Source organism: Centropristis striata, chromosome 6 (genome assembly GCF_030273125.1).
Source record: "Centropristis striata isolate RG_2023a ecotype Rhode Island chromosome 6, C.striata_1.0, whole genome shotgun sequence".
Classification (NCBI taxonomy): domain Eukaryota; kingdom Metazoa; phylum Chordata; class Actinopteri; order Perciformes; family Serranidae; genus Centropristis; species Centropristis striata.
Window position 1 is genome coordinate 28,450,869 of NC_081522.1, and position 15,190 is coordinate 28,466,058.

At 40.6% G+C, this 15,190-nt stretch overlaps 1 protein-coding gene across 1 annotated transcript; it reads left to right on the plus strand.

Annotated features, from left to right (window-relative positions):
• Positions 1-7,619: 7,619 nt before the first annotated feature.
• On the plus strand, positions 7,620-10,004 carry slc10a3 (solute carrier family 10 member 3). Its single transcript, XM_059335221.1, has one exon. The coding sequence runs from the start codon at positions 8,015-8,017 to the stop codon at positions 9,428-9,430; it is 1,416 nt and encodes a 471-aa protein (XP_059191204.1). The 5' UTR covers positions 7,620-8,014; the 3' UTR covers positions 9,431-10,004.
• The last annotated feature ends 5,186 nt before the right edge of the window (positions 10,005-15,190 follow it).

Here is a 15,190-nt window from a genome sequence, read left to right on the forward strand (position 1 = left end):
GGACGTAGTCACTGTGACGTCACCCATTGGTTTGTGGACTGCCCATTGGAAGCATCGAGTTCAGCGTTAAACTCGTCGCCATCTTGTGTCACCATCTTGTTTCCGGTACGGGGAGCAGACCATATTTGGACTGTGGAGGAGCGAGAGGGATCTGACGACACTGACTACACACCTCTACACCTCAACCTGACTGAGAGAAGCCGCTGCTAATTCATGTTAGCATTAACTGGAGCATTAATTGGGATGTTAATTTTGACTAGCAAAAAACAAAAACAGAATGTATGTTACTTACCTCAGAAAACTGAACAGCGACTCCTTGGAGTGTCTGTTAGTCCAATCAAACACTGAACAAAATGTTCAAATAAACTGTAATTAAGTGAAAATACAGTGTGAAAGGGTCAAAGTTATGAGACAAAACCGGTAAATGTCCTTTTTATATCTATATAATGTTATATATAACTTTATTGAAACGTTGCCGTGGATAAGCATTGCTCTGTTTCTCTCCTGATGATGGCTCGCCTTGTTAGTGACCTGTCAATCTTTGATTGGGATACAGACAGGATACGATTCTTTATCTTCTATTTTCTTCTAAATGGGGCCATTATTTGAACTACTAACATGAAATTGTCTTGTAGAAGATTTTTTCTAGTGACTGAGACCGTAGTTTTGTCCTAAAAAAAAATTCTGAGGTAATAAATCAAGTGAGAAGTTGCGAATTTTGCATTGAAATGAATGGACAGATTTTTTTGCAGCGCCCCCTGTTGGAATTTTCGGTAGAATGCAGCTAAGGCACTTCCTGGTTTGCCTCCTTGCTCAGACCCGAAGGTTGCCGCCTGATAGGGACATTTAGCTTAGCTTAGCTTAGCTGTAACTGAAGTTTCTATTATTTGTTAAAAAGCGTCAGTAACAGCTAAGCTAAGCTAAGCTAAATATCCCTATCCTTCGGTAGTTAGCTTTCAATGTTTAGTCCTAAATCTGACTGATCCCCAAACTTACCACAACTCTAACTATTATTCTTCAGTCTCTTTCATTATTCCTCCCATCTCTATATGTTTATGGGCTGAACTTAATTTAGCCCTGCAAATTATTTTGTTGAAATACTTTCATTTAGTGCCTCAGATTGTGCTGCCCAGAGCAAATTCACATTGCTTCACATGTCTTTGCATTGGCTTCTTATGTACTCCCACTACCTCTAAAATTAGTTTTGTTTAGCACAGATGCCCCTTTGGGCAAGTGGGGTTTCACTATGACTCTTTGGTCTCCTACTCTGAGTATTTATAAAATCCTGGCTACGGTCCTGACATACTGTTGCCAGGCCATCTAACCTTGTGTGGACCGGTGCTAAATTGGCATTTCGGGGCAAGGCTTTTGGATTAGTCATTATGGCTGCTCCCATCTCATTTGCAACACAACACAAGGCAGATCATAACCACTGCCCTGAGTTGGTTCATGAATATTCACACGGCTGCAGTGTGTTCACACACAGAGGCAAATACAGGCTGCTGTGTTCTCTGGGTAAACAGTAGAAGCTGCAGCACGAACAGCAAATATTCCCGTCATTTCTCACTGGAGCCATTACTGGGGAAAGTGTCAAGATGGGAGGTGGTAGAATCTAACTCAGAGGCTTTTTTGCATTCCTCTTCACTCTTTCTCTGTCTCTCTCTGCTGCTCTGTTTGTGAAATAAGTCATGAGGTAAATTATCATACCATGGGTAAATAATTAGACAGCCCTGGGAGGGGAGCAGCACAAATGCCAGGCAGGAAATGTGCATGCCTGGCAGCCCCACAACAACTGGCTGTCGCTCCATGAAATGTCAAAGAAGAGGCCGGAGCGATCACCACAGCAGGTTGTCTTGGCGTGCGCTGAGTGTTTCCACTGTGGACTCCCCCGCCTTTTCTTTTTCTAGAAGCCTTGACTTAGCCATGGTGACAGAAGGAGGACGCACAACTCATGACAACACAATAGATGATGAACAAGCTGTCCCATGACTAACTTTAACACAGTGAGTGGTGACAGTTAATATCCAGGATAAGACTAGGAGGTGTTCTCACTGGAAAATACTGACCCAGTGACCTCAGTGACCCTCCACAGAAGAAAACTGGATGGTTATAAATTGAAAATGGCTTTTAAATATGTGAGTGACTCCCAGCAGGAGCTTGTTACTATAAAAAGAGGTGCTGGCAGGGCTATGCTGACAGAATGGAGTTCCCCTTTAATGCCACATTGTCACAATGGGCGGCAGTGTCAGGTTTCCCAGCCGTGTCTGCTGTTTGTGTATGACAAATAAGCAATAGGCTACTTGGCAGCAGGTTTGTAACACTAAACTGCTCATGGAGTGTGAGTGTTGATTTTTTCCATGAGCATAATGTATCAGTGCTACAAGATACTACAGGGTTTAAAGGTTAGGGAACAGAAACTGAGAGTGAAAGTCTGGATTAAGAGGGCAATAGAGAGGAGCAACGCAATTTCCAAGACAATGTGAAAGTGAGAGATGAGCTGGAAGCTGCATCAACACGAACACCAAACATCATGTGCATGACTATAACAAGCTTTGTTATTTGCTTGATTATCATTTCATCATTATGTCTTTGGTTTTAGCAATTCTGCCATTTTACTTTGATCAGGATATTAGATGCATGTCCCCCTGGCAAAATTACAAATCCTACTATGGCGAAGGCTCAGACGCTGCAGTTGCTTGGCAACGCCTTCGCTCTAAGAAGCGTTGTGAATAAATGCACAACTATGAATACTGTCTGAAAATGTTATTGTTGGTTGTCAACACTGTGTGCCATGGGAAAGGACAGAGGGAGAAAAACTCTTAATGGTATGGCATTCTAACCAAAATAATGTACCATCAGTATTTAACAATTACATTAACAGGCTGCTATGATTTAGCTTGGGAGCTATAGCTCTGTATTTATTTTTAATTTATCCATCCATCCATCCATCCATCCAGTTTCATCCACTTATCCGACCGGGTCGCGGGGGCAGCAGGCTAAGCAAAGCATTCCAGACGTCCCTTTTCCCAGCCATAACGTCCTTCCTGGGGGACCCCGAGGCGTTCCCAGACCAAGAAAGAGATATAATCCCTCCACCATGTTCTGGGTCTTCCCCATGGCCTCTTACCAGTTGGATGTGCACCTCTAACTGGAGGCGCCCGTGAGGCATCCTTATGAGATGCCTGAACCACCTCAGTTTGCTCCTTTTAACGCCAAGGAGCAACGACTCTACTCCAAGCTCCCTCCGGATATATGAGCTCCTCACCCTACCTCTAAGGCTGAGCCCAGACACCCTACGGAGGAAACTAATTTCAGCCCATTGTATCTCATATATATCTCATTCTTTTTGTCACTACCCAGAACTCATGACCATAGCTGAGGGTTGGAACAAAGATTTCCTGGTAAATGGAGAGCTTTGCTCAGCTTCCTCTTCACCACAACAGTCCAGTTCACTACCCTCACTCGTGAACAAGACCCCAAGATACTTGAACTCCTTCACTTGAGGTAGTACCTCTCTCCCCACCCAAAAGAGGCAGAACCATGGCCTCAGACTTGGAGGTGCTGCCTCTCATTCCAACCGCTTCACGCAAACTGCCCCAATGCATGCTAGTGGTCCCAGTCTGATGAAGCCAAAAGAACCACATCATCTGCAAAAAGCAGAGATGCAATTCTAACGTCACCAAACCAAAACAACTCCTCCCCACGGCTGCGCCTTGAGATCCTGTCCATGAACAGAATCTGAGACAAGGGACAGCCCTAACGGAGGCCAACACCCACTGGGAACTTGTTTGAAATTGTGCCGAGTACACAGAAATAGCTCTCACTTTGGTTATATCAGGACTGGATAGCTCATAGATGCGTTATTGTAGGGTCTAATTATTAACTTGTCTTTTTGTGTTGTTTACAGTGTATATGGATCATACTGTGCACCGACTCATTAAATATTTATATAACCATCAGCATCAATCTGGTTTATTTAAATCTGTACATTTGATATTTTACACTTCCCACCCACTCAAACAAACAAAAAAGCATGGTATTAAATTGCAGCAATTCTATGACTATGATTGGTAGAGGTGGGGGAAAAAGTCGATACAGCATAGTATCGCAATATTTTGCATGGCAATATTATATCGATTCATGGCCGCCAAGTATCAATATTTAGCATTCCGATGGTCCGCTGGCAGTCCAGCAGTATTTTCGCCATTTTTTTTTCTTCTGGGGGGCTTAGCGGGCTCACTTTTAGGAATATACTGAAGATACTGGTATATATGAAACTAGAAGATCTAAGGAATCTATATGCACCATGCTTAAGCATATTGTGTCAGGAAGTTGATGAAATAACAGCGCAAAGTTAAGTTATTTTTTTAATGTTTCATGGTGATTTTCAAAGCGGTCATGTGACCTCTGACGTCATGCTATCTCAATGAAAATAGGCTCTCTGGGTTCCCACGAGTTGACTCTCATTGTGGAGAAATAAAAAGACTGAAGTGAGATAGACTTAGAATTTTCTCTTGTTTGACAAAACAATTCTTGATTGACTTACATTTTTTGGACACAAAATGCAGTTAAACAGTTAAATCGCAATATATTGTATCGCAATACTCACTGTATTGCGAAATGCTTATAATTGCAATAATATTGTATCGTCAAGTATTGGGATAAAATCGTATTGTGGGCTAGCTGTCTATGCATTGCTGCCATACAAGTGGCTGGCGGACCACCATTACCTACACATTCACTGGGGGGGGGGTTCTTGCAATGGAATTTACTAGCCACATCAGGCCAGAGATGTAAAGTTTCCTACCCCCCTGCATCCAGAGGCCTTACCCAAACCACATACATCCTCAAACTCAGAATGACTATGACATTTTCGCCTTTACAAAAAAAGTCTGCCTGTGATAGTTCCTGCTCCAGTCGGTGTCTCAAAGCCCTCATTTTGCTATGACAGAGACAACAGACACACGCTGTTGCAGCTGGTAATAATTGGAGTTCATGATTAATTCAAATTTTCCCAATAATGTTTTTTCCCTCACCTTCCATAGCTTCATGTGAGCAAATGGACTTCATTAGGAATAAATTATAAGCAAATAAAAAACAGCAAGGTTGCTACCTATACCGTGAAAAGATTAACTACATTTAGAATAAATTATTTTGGTTTAAAAATTACAAGCTAAATTGCCAAAGAAAGCAGGACTGCAAAAACATCCTGTTTATATTCATGATCTTACCGTTCACCACCGTAGGATTTGTGATTTTGTGTCCCCGTGTGCCTGTGTGTGATGGGTAATCCCTGGCTACCCAACCACTCCACCACTCCACTCCTCCACCCCCACCATGGACACAAATCACTGTGTTCCCTCTCCCATGTGACCGCCCCTGCTTACTGGCGGAGTGACGGGGAGAGTTGACGCTTTGGGCCGCTCCGATTGGATTAATGACGAGTTACGTCAAGGTAGTCGGAGTTACCCAGGGAGAGACAGGAAGTAGTGTGTTTTGTCTTCAACAATAAACACATATTTATCATTTGTAAGCAAATGCATGCACAGAACAATTTGGAGAAGCAATAGGTAAGAAGACATTCAAATTCATTCAGTGCGTAAGGTCGAGAAAATATTACAAAGCTATATAAAGAACATGCTATAGCATTATGGCTGGATTGACATGATCCTTAAGTGGCCCTGTGAACAAATACCTGTCCTTATTTGACCCTGCTCTTTCACTTCCCTGTGCACTGTGTAGCATTTCCTGGGCTTGAATATTACAAAGGCCTATTTAAAAAAAAAGATGAATTGCTAAAACTATGAAACATATGAAAGAACACTTTTCCTGGGTTGGTATTTTACAAAATGCCATATATGGTAGGCTACATCCATGGCTGGATTAACCCTTGTAGTGTTGCCAAAAGAATCACATGACTACCCTTTTGCATATGTGGGTCAAATATATATATATATATATATATACATATATATATATATATATATATATATATATATATATACCATCCATAACCACACAAATATATATTTACTTATTTATTTGAGGTTCAAAGGTCACAATAACCTTATTGTTAAAAATGGAATCAAACTAAATCATTTTAATAAAATGTAAAATCTGATCCACAGAGAATATACGTGTTTAATAGTATGTCATTCAACATTCTAGGTAGTTTTGTGGATCAAACCCCAACCCAAACAATAGTTTGAGTTAAATACATTTTTTTGCCATAGAATTTATTAGAGAGTATACTTACTAGTCTCTGCATTTGACCTGAACACAATCGACGGGTTAACCTGGTAGAAGGGCCTGGCATAATAATTTGCTGCTGGGCGCCAAATGAGTCCCTTTTTGGGCTACTTGATGTCTCAAAATTACCATAAAGTCTAGTGCAACCAGCACTTCTATGCTGGATTAACACTTAATTTGATTTAATTTCAGTGTTGGAATGTAACTAAGTACATTTACTCAAGTACTGTACTTATATATAATTTTGAGGTACTTGTACTTTACTTGAGTATTTCCACTTTATGTAACTTTGTACATCTTCTTCACTACATTTTGAGGCAAATATTGTACTTTTTACTCCACTACGTTAGGCTAACAGTTTTAGTTACTTTTCAGGTCAAGATTTAACATAATATAATATAAAATTAATATATAATTGTTTATAATCATGTAAAAACAAACTCCAATAAATAGATTTGACACACAAACCCAAATTAGGTGATATTATTCTTTTGTTTGTGGAAATTCCCTGTCAAATTTGCAATTAAATAATTGATGAAATGATTCATGACATAACCCAGTGGTTCCCAAAGTTTTTCTACTGGGCCCCCCTTATCTATCTGAAAAATACTTTCAAGCCCCCCGGCAGCCTCCACACAACAAGCAAGAATGGTCTTGTCATATCATAATATCATAATTTTTCATCCTTGTTTTTTGTATTTGTAATATTCCGAGTAAGGTCATGATCTGATTTAGCTTTTACCACACTGTAAAAAAATGTTTGTAGAAATGACTGTAAAACTCTGTCAAATACATCAGAAATAGGGCGTAAAATAAAAAATTGTATATCACCATATTAGACACTTTTAATTACCGTAAATAAAAGAATAGCACAAAACTTTTACTTTTTTCTGTCATAATCTGGAAGAAACACATAGTTTTGCTGTAAAAATATAACATTTTCATGCAAAATGTATGGAGAAATACCATGATGTGTGAATGAATTACACAATTACCCTAAAAATAACAGGATTATTCAGTCAAAATTACAGTTTTTGCTGATATTTACATTTAAATTTAGAATAGAAAAATCCACTCACTGTAATTTTTACGGTGAAGTTCTTGGCAACCACAGCTGTCAGCATTTTTCCGTAAATTAGACAGATTATTTTTTACAGTGCAGCATTGGAGAACAATGAAATTATTTCAATTTAGCCTTGTCCAGCCCCTCCTTTTGTAACCCTGGTTACCCCCCCAGTTTGGGAACCACTTTGTTAACCAATAAGTTAGCGTTAACGGCGTTTATTTTGAAATTTCAAGACCGGAAGTCCGACTTTTATTCAAGCTAGCTTTAATGAAATAGATTTGAGCTGCAAGCAAACGGCAGCTGAGCTACGATGCTCTCAGTTTTCATCAACAGGGGAGACAATAAAAAGGGAAGAAGAGGTGAGGCTTTGGTTCACCGAGACAGACATCTTGGCATCGACTACACAACAGGGAGGCCGTGAGAGACCTGTGTGAGTGTGTGTGTGTTTCCAGTGTGCTGCTGTAGAGCTCGGACAGGACAGGGCGGGGTGATGTTTAGGTTCCGGTATAAAGGCAGCGAGAAAATGGGAACCAGACGAGATGTGGAGCCGGCTGCCGATGCTGTCGTTTTATACCGGAGACTAGAATGAGAAGTTTAACGTCCTGGTGTAACCGGGCGGCGGTGTAACCGTGTGGGGAGGCCGCTGGCGGGGAGAAGCGTGTCTCTGCGGCGCCCCTCCGCCCCCTGTCCGTCAATAAGATGAGGACGCTATTTACATTCTGTTGTCTCTTCCTTATTACCGGCGGAGCGGACCGGGCGTGGGCCACCGGAAACCTAACAGTCGACAGCAGTAAAGACACCAACCTGACGGCCGACAGCAGCAGCAGGTATATCACAATCGGGGACGGGTCATCGCAGGAATTCGAGTTTCCTGAAAACACCAACGGCGTGATTGTAATCTCCAGCCAGTACCGGAGCGCCGCGGCCAGCAGGAAGGGTCGCCAGAGCTGTAAGCAAACGGTGACAGTCCGCTCCTTGGACCCGGAGGTCCTCTCTATACTTAATGTAACGGATAGCGGCCACGCTGGACCAGCCAAGAGCTACATTATCAGCATCCGCTCCGGGTTCCCAGGCAGGGCTCAGCTGCAGATCCAGCTACTGGACCTGGATCAGGATTCGATACCGGTTCTGATCGAGGAGAGGACGGATTACTCCATCAGAGTGGCGCCTGGGAATGATGACCCGGCCACCCGGCTCATCCAGTCGGGTGGCCTGTCCCATTTCTCTGAGAACCCTGTGCTGTTCGCTTTGCTGCCCCTCATTTTTGTCAACAAGTGTGCATTCGGGTGCAAGGTGGAGGTGGAGGTGCTGCGGGGTCTGCTGAAGAGCCCAGTGCCGCTGCTCCTTGGGGTGCTGGGTCAGTTCCTGGTGATGCCATTGTATGCCTACTGTGTATCCCGGCTGGCCTTACTGCCCAAACCGCTCTCCCTGGGCCTGGTCATCACCTGCTCCGCCCCAGGAGGTGGGGGTGGCTACCTGTACAGCCTGCTGCTCGGAGGAGACGTCACCCTGGCGATCTCCATGACCCTAGTTTCCACAGTGGTGGCGGCAGCAGCCATGCCTTTGTCATCAGCTCTGTACGGTCGGCTCCTGGGCGTACACGCTGCCCTACACGTGCCATTTGTGAAGATCCTTGGCACCCTCCTCTTCATCGCCATCCCCATCTCACTGGGCATGCTGGTCAAGCTTCGTCTGCCCGCCCTCACACGCGTCCTGCTGGCACTCATACGACCCTTCAGCTTTGTGCTTATCGTAGGTGGCATCTTCATGGCCTACCAAATGGGCGCATCCATCCTGGCCAACGTCAAGCCCCAGATTGTGGCAGTTGGGGTGACGGTGCCTTTGCTGGGGCTGGTGGTCGGGGCCATACTGGCCAAGCTGGCTGGCCTGGCCCCTCCGCAGAGGAAGACGGTCAGCATCGAGGTGGGCGTCCAGAACAGTCTGCTGGCTCTTGCGGTCATGCAGCTGTCCTTCCGCCGGGCGGAGGCTGACTTTGCGTCCCAGGCGCCCTTCATCGTGGCCCTCAGCAGCACCTCGGAGATGCTGCTCATCGTTCTGGGGTACTTTGCCCAGCGGAAGTTGTGCGGATCTGCCGTCCCCAGGAGTGACGCCTGATTGTAGCCACAGTTTTTTTTGTTCTGAACTTTTCAAAGAATGAACTCTTTCGAACCTGTGGAAGTTTGGTGTCCCACAGGCTTGGCTACAAGACACACAACAATCACCAATCCAGTCATCACTGTTGTGGTACACAGGACAGTGAATGAACTTTTTGTGTTTTGTCGCTGTTTTCGTATTTTTCATGAAAACCAAAGGCCTTTTACCCCTCTGAGACCTTTTTGTGTTTATTTTACAATATGTACTTTTTAAAATCAGATTATACTGTGAGGTACTTAATGTAAATATTCATAAAAGAGACATACCTATAAAAGAAAAAGATATTTTTGTACCAGATTACTTTTTGTAATCAAAAAGCAAAGATTGATTTGCATCATGTTTACAAAAGGTCCATGTGTCTTAGCCTGGGGGAAAATTTTGGGGTCAAGTGGAATCGTTTGTGAATCAAACAGGAACATGATGATGTTATGAAAGTATTTGCTACTGATTGTGTTTCCTGGATCTGCGAATCCATGTACTTGAATATTAGAGAGGAGAAATTAAGAAAAAGTAAATAAAAACATTGTTAAAGCAGGCTTCACTTTGTTAAGAGTCTGTGTGCCAGAAACGCGTCTAACAGGTCAGTGTTGACCGAGAGAGCAAACAGGCTGGTTGTTGTTTTAACAGACTGGTTGCGCTTTTGCACACAGATGATACAACGGCTGTTGACTGATTTGCATATTTAAAGAGCAGAACATTTTGTATTATCAAATTTGGGACTAAGGCTTACGTAACCGGTTCTAATTTTTAGTTTAAATGTCAATATTTAATGTCAGACATCGCCTGACACCATTACTTCTTTAACTGTAGTCTCATCAGGGGAAATAGCCTCTGAAACCGCAGCTACACACTCAAGAGAAACTAAACTCTCTACTGAAACCTGACGTGTGTCTAGTATTGTGACAGAGCCAGACAAAATGTAGTATAATTAACAAATCAAACATAAGTTACTCTGCCAAAAAATACCATGATGTCTAACTGCTTCCAGTTGCATTTTGCAGAATGTAAGCCAGCATGCTTGTCTGGCTATTTTCACCCACAATCCTTTGTGCAGCGAATATGAGCAAAAGGGGCCAAAGTCCAAGGTGCAATGTTAAGATAAAGAAGTATAGTCCCATGTGAATCCATACTGCATGCAACAGTTCATGTTTTGTAAAGGCAGCTGCAGCACGTACTGAACCAAAAGTTAAAGAAAACGTATGCGCAGCTACAATTTTCTGCTTAGTTTTAGACTCATGTGCCTATAGCTTTTTAAAATACTTTCTGCTGCCATCCTCCACCCTCCATTCTAGGAACTTGGAACATTTTCGACTTCTCCATTACTTGATAATTTCAATTCAATGTACCTTTATACTTCTAGTAGCCCAATTTTAAGAGGAAATCTGTCTTACAGTCATGGGGAAAAAATAATTAGACCACCCTTGTTTTCTTCAATTTCTTGTTTATTTTAATGCCTGGTACAACTAAAGGTACAATTGTTTTGACAAATATAATGATAACACAAAAATAGCTCATAAGAGTTTAATTTAAGAGCCGATATCTATCCATTTTTCATGGTAATGATTTTGGTTATTATCAAGGAAACCATAGAAAATGGCTAGATATCAGCTCTTAAATTAAACCTTTTATGAGCTATTTTTGTTATAATTATATTTGTCCAAACAAATATACCTTTAGTTGTACCAGGCATTAAAATGAACAAGAAATTAAAGAAAACAATGGTCTAATATTTTTTTTCCATGACTGTATGTCTTTGCAGCTATTTGCAGCAAGAGATAAAATTAGAATGGGAAAGTTCTCAAGGAAGAAATAAAAAAAACAGCAATAAAAAGGAAGACCAGCCTCTGAAATAGCGTGGGAGAGAGAGAAAAGTATATGAAAAACGAGCCAAGCAAAGTCCAGTGTGGGCTGTATATTAGTGTATTAACATGTCTTCAGTTTAGTGACTTATTGTAGCAGAGGACAAGGTCCAGTTTTTATCAGTTTACTATTGACGGCAGGTTCAGAATTCACAATCTGTGCTCATTGTTCACACTAAACTTCCCTTTTCCTGTCTGAGAAACTGCTCACAGCTCCAGTGAATGAAGGGGAAGTTTTTTTTGTATACAAAGGTATTTTTATGTAAAGACTGCGCTTCCTGTTTACGCGTCAAGACCAGCAGACTTTTATGTGCTTTCATTAACATGCTTTCTGAGGGAGGTTTGTAATGGAAAACAAGAGAGTCCAGACCTGCTGTTTTGGCCCCACAGATTCAACTGAGCTCTCAGGAATGTAGCACAGCTGTAAAGCCTACGGGCTGAGCTGAAGTTGTTGGGTATAAGAGTCTCAGTCAGCGCTGGTCTGTTTCAACTCCTGTGGCCGCCTGGCAGAGGAGGGGCAGACCACTTCTCTGTGTTTGTCCTGAGGGAATGATGACTGTAAGAAGAGCAACATGATCTCTCTGAGTCACGACCGCTTTCCTCTCCTCATAGGTTCAAACACAAACCTTTTAGTAGCATTACTATTGATTTTTGTCACTAGAGGCATGTGTAATGGAAAGAGATGTTCACTGACCTACATGGGTGTAACTGTAACTAAATACATTTATGTAATCTGTGGAAGAACAGATTTTACACACATCATGGGCTCTTCTTTTTAGAGCTAAACTTGTTTTTTAATACTTGAAATGGTTTTTATTGTTCTTACACTGCAAAAAAAAGGGTGTCTAAAAACAAGATAAAAACACTAAATCTGAGGGAAATTATCTTGCTGTGTGGACAGATAATCTCACTTGACAAGATTTCTTAAATTAAGATTGTTAAATCTAGAAATTAGCATGTTGAACGCTTAAAATAAGAAATTAACTCTTAAAACAAGATAAATTATTTAACACTTCTAAATCTAAAGTTTTTTAAAATCTTGTCAAGAAAGTAATAATTTGCACTGCACTCTGCTGGGGCCAGTTCATCGCTGCTTGCAGTTTTAATTGATCTTGTTATCTTTCTGTGAGGGTGGTCCATATTTTATACCTTTTACAAACTAATTTTTTGTCCATATATATATATATATATATATATATATATACAGTCATGGGAAAAAAACATTAGACCAATTGTTTTCTTCAATGTATTGTTCATTTTAATGCCTGGTACAACTAAAAGTTCATTTGTTTGGACAAATATAATGATAACAACAAAAATAGCTCATAAGAGTTTAATTTAAGAGCTGATATCTAGCCACTTCCATCCACCATTAGCCACTAGCCAATTCAGCATAACTAGTACTTTTACTTTTGATACTTTAAGTACATTTTGATGCTGATACTTTTGTACTTTTACTTCAGTAAGTTTTGAATGCAGGACTTGGAGTGGAGTAATTTCACAGTGAGGTATTAATACTTTTATTAAGTAATGGATCTGAATACTTCTTTCACCACTGGTCATTTATTAATATAAAGTAAATAAGTCAGTGATTGCTTCAGGGGTAGCTGGAAATTTTAGCTTTCAGAGATGTATGTATTTTTTGCTCCAGGCTCTGTTTTACTTGAAATGCATCACATTTATGTTTACATTTATATTACAATCAATGGCAATGGAGATCACAGTGACACCATGTGTTCCCTCCGCCCCCTTAATCAAACTTTATTACATAAGTCTTAAAATCCTGCTGAGGCTGAGACCCAGTCAGTCCATAATCAAAACTTTGCCCTCCAGTGTCAGTGATTCAGACAAGAGCTGCTGCTGCAACTGCATGTTTGCGTGTGTGCATCCTCAGGTGTCACTGTGTGTTGTACTCCACGGGGCTGACAGGTGATGACACCCTGCCTTGCTGGTAGGTTTGCACTCAGCCCCCCGTACATCAGCACTCCTGTTTATATTACTGTCCTGCACATTAGTGGCACAATAGAAAGAGAGGGCTTTTAAAAATGCATGAGGACACATTGCATTAAGTTTTCATGAGTTCCTTTCACCAGCTCCCATGAGACGGTTTTCCTGCTGCCTGCCGCAATGAAGCTGGGAAGTCCAGAAAATACACAGGGAGGCTGAAAAGAAGATGAGCATGCTGTAACACTGTGACGCCTGAGCTTCACTCAAACACACCACGGGGCAAGATGGAGCCTGCTCCTGTACAGTCATGGTCACTCTGTGATTTGGCAGGGCGTGGCACTCACCAGGAAACACCCGAACTGAGTCACAACAGCCTTATTCAAATGTTCTTCAGCAGAGTTTTTGAGTCTTGCACATCACAACCTTCTGAGAAAATACAGCAGCTTCCCACAGTTCAATAAGACAAAACCAGGTCAGTTCTCTATTATGAACAGGAAAGCTTACATTACAGTCAAGCCTGTCCTAACACGCCCTGTGTCCTTATTACTGCACATACCGGTTATACTGTGCACTAGTCAGTAGCACATTCACATTCAAAATGGAGTACCAGCATAGTTTTCAAATGATTTTTCAGAACAGATTTTCTTTTCATGAACACAATGCAAGAATGGGAAATTAAGTTGTCGAAGCTGGAAAGGCTATTTTCTTTAGAAAAGTAGAAATAGTTATGTTAATATATAAAGCTTAATATGTTCAATACAAACTGTATCATCAGCTTATAAATTATAGTAATTATAGTGATATATAGTGTATAAAGTATAGTAAATAAAATAGTTAAAAATCTTGATGAATTACATTAAAATGCTTCTTATGCATTCTTGCACTACCATTATTATTATTATTATTGTTATTATTATTGATTATAAAATAATAATAATAATAATGACAATAATAACAATACTAATAAAATAACAATAATAATATAACAATAAAATTAATATATTATATTTTATTATTTATTCAGGCATGGCCCATCATGTTTGGAAAATGAGAATATATATATATATATTTTATATATGTATTGTATATAATGTATAACTGGAAAAAAAAGCTATGAACTACAGTAAAAAACACTCAAACTTTCTGTCATGTTCCATTTACTTAATTCTGTAGACCTTCTACTTCCCGTGCAGATCAGGTTAATTCTAGAAACCTATATGACTACTCCATTGTCATGTGTTTAACCCTATAGAGATTGCAGCAGAATGTCAGTGCATTGTAGTGCATTCACAAATCATGGGAAAACAACATCATAGTAAGACTAAAAAAAAAAAAGAGTAAAGTATTTTAATATATTTTTTCTGGATCCAAATTCTTCTTACACAGTTATATTTATTTACACAGTTTTATGTGGGCCTATAGAGATCAACTGAGCTTACATCCTCTTTTACCAGAACCCCGTTATATAATAAAATCATGAAAAAGATCAGACAAACAGTAGGCTACATGATGGTGGAAATTGATACACAATGCAGAGATGGTGTAATGATATAACAGGGTTAGTAAACAGATGCTCCTATTCTTCTTTTTAGCTGTTTCACAGGAGGGGAAATAGGTCACACAACAAAAGTTCAGGTTGAGTTTCAAATGTCTTAATTGTCCCCTCTGTTATTTTCAAGGAGCACAAAAAATGTTGTTCAGCAAGTTCACATGGAAATCACTATAATTAGCCGAGCCACAGAGAAGCAGCTTACATTTGAGTCATTAGTCAAGAAAGGAAATTACAAAATAGGAAACTATTGGGGAATACAAAAATATTATTATTGTCAGCTAAAGTACCCAAGTACTCAAGTACTGTACTTAAGAATGATTTGAGGTACTTGTACTTTAATTGAGTATTTCCATTTTATGTAAC

Excerpts from the sequence above, each read along its gene's own strand:
- slc10a3 (XM_059335221.1), top strand. The coding sequence starts at position 8,015 with ATGAGGACGCTATTTACATTCTGTTGTCTCTTCCTTATTACCGGCGGA.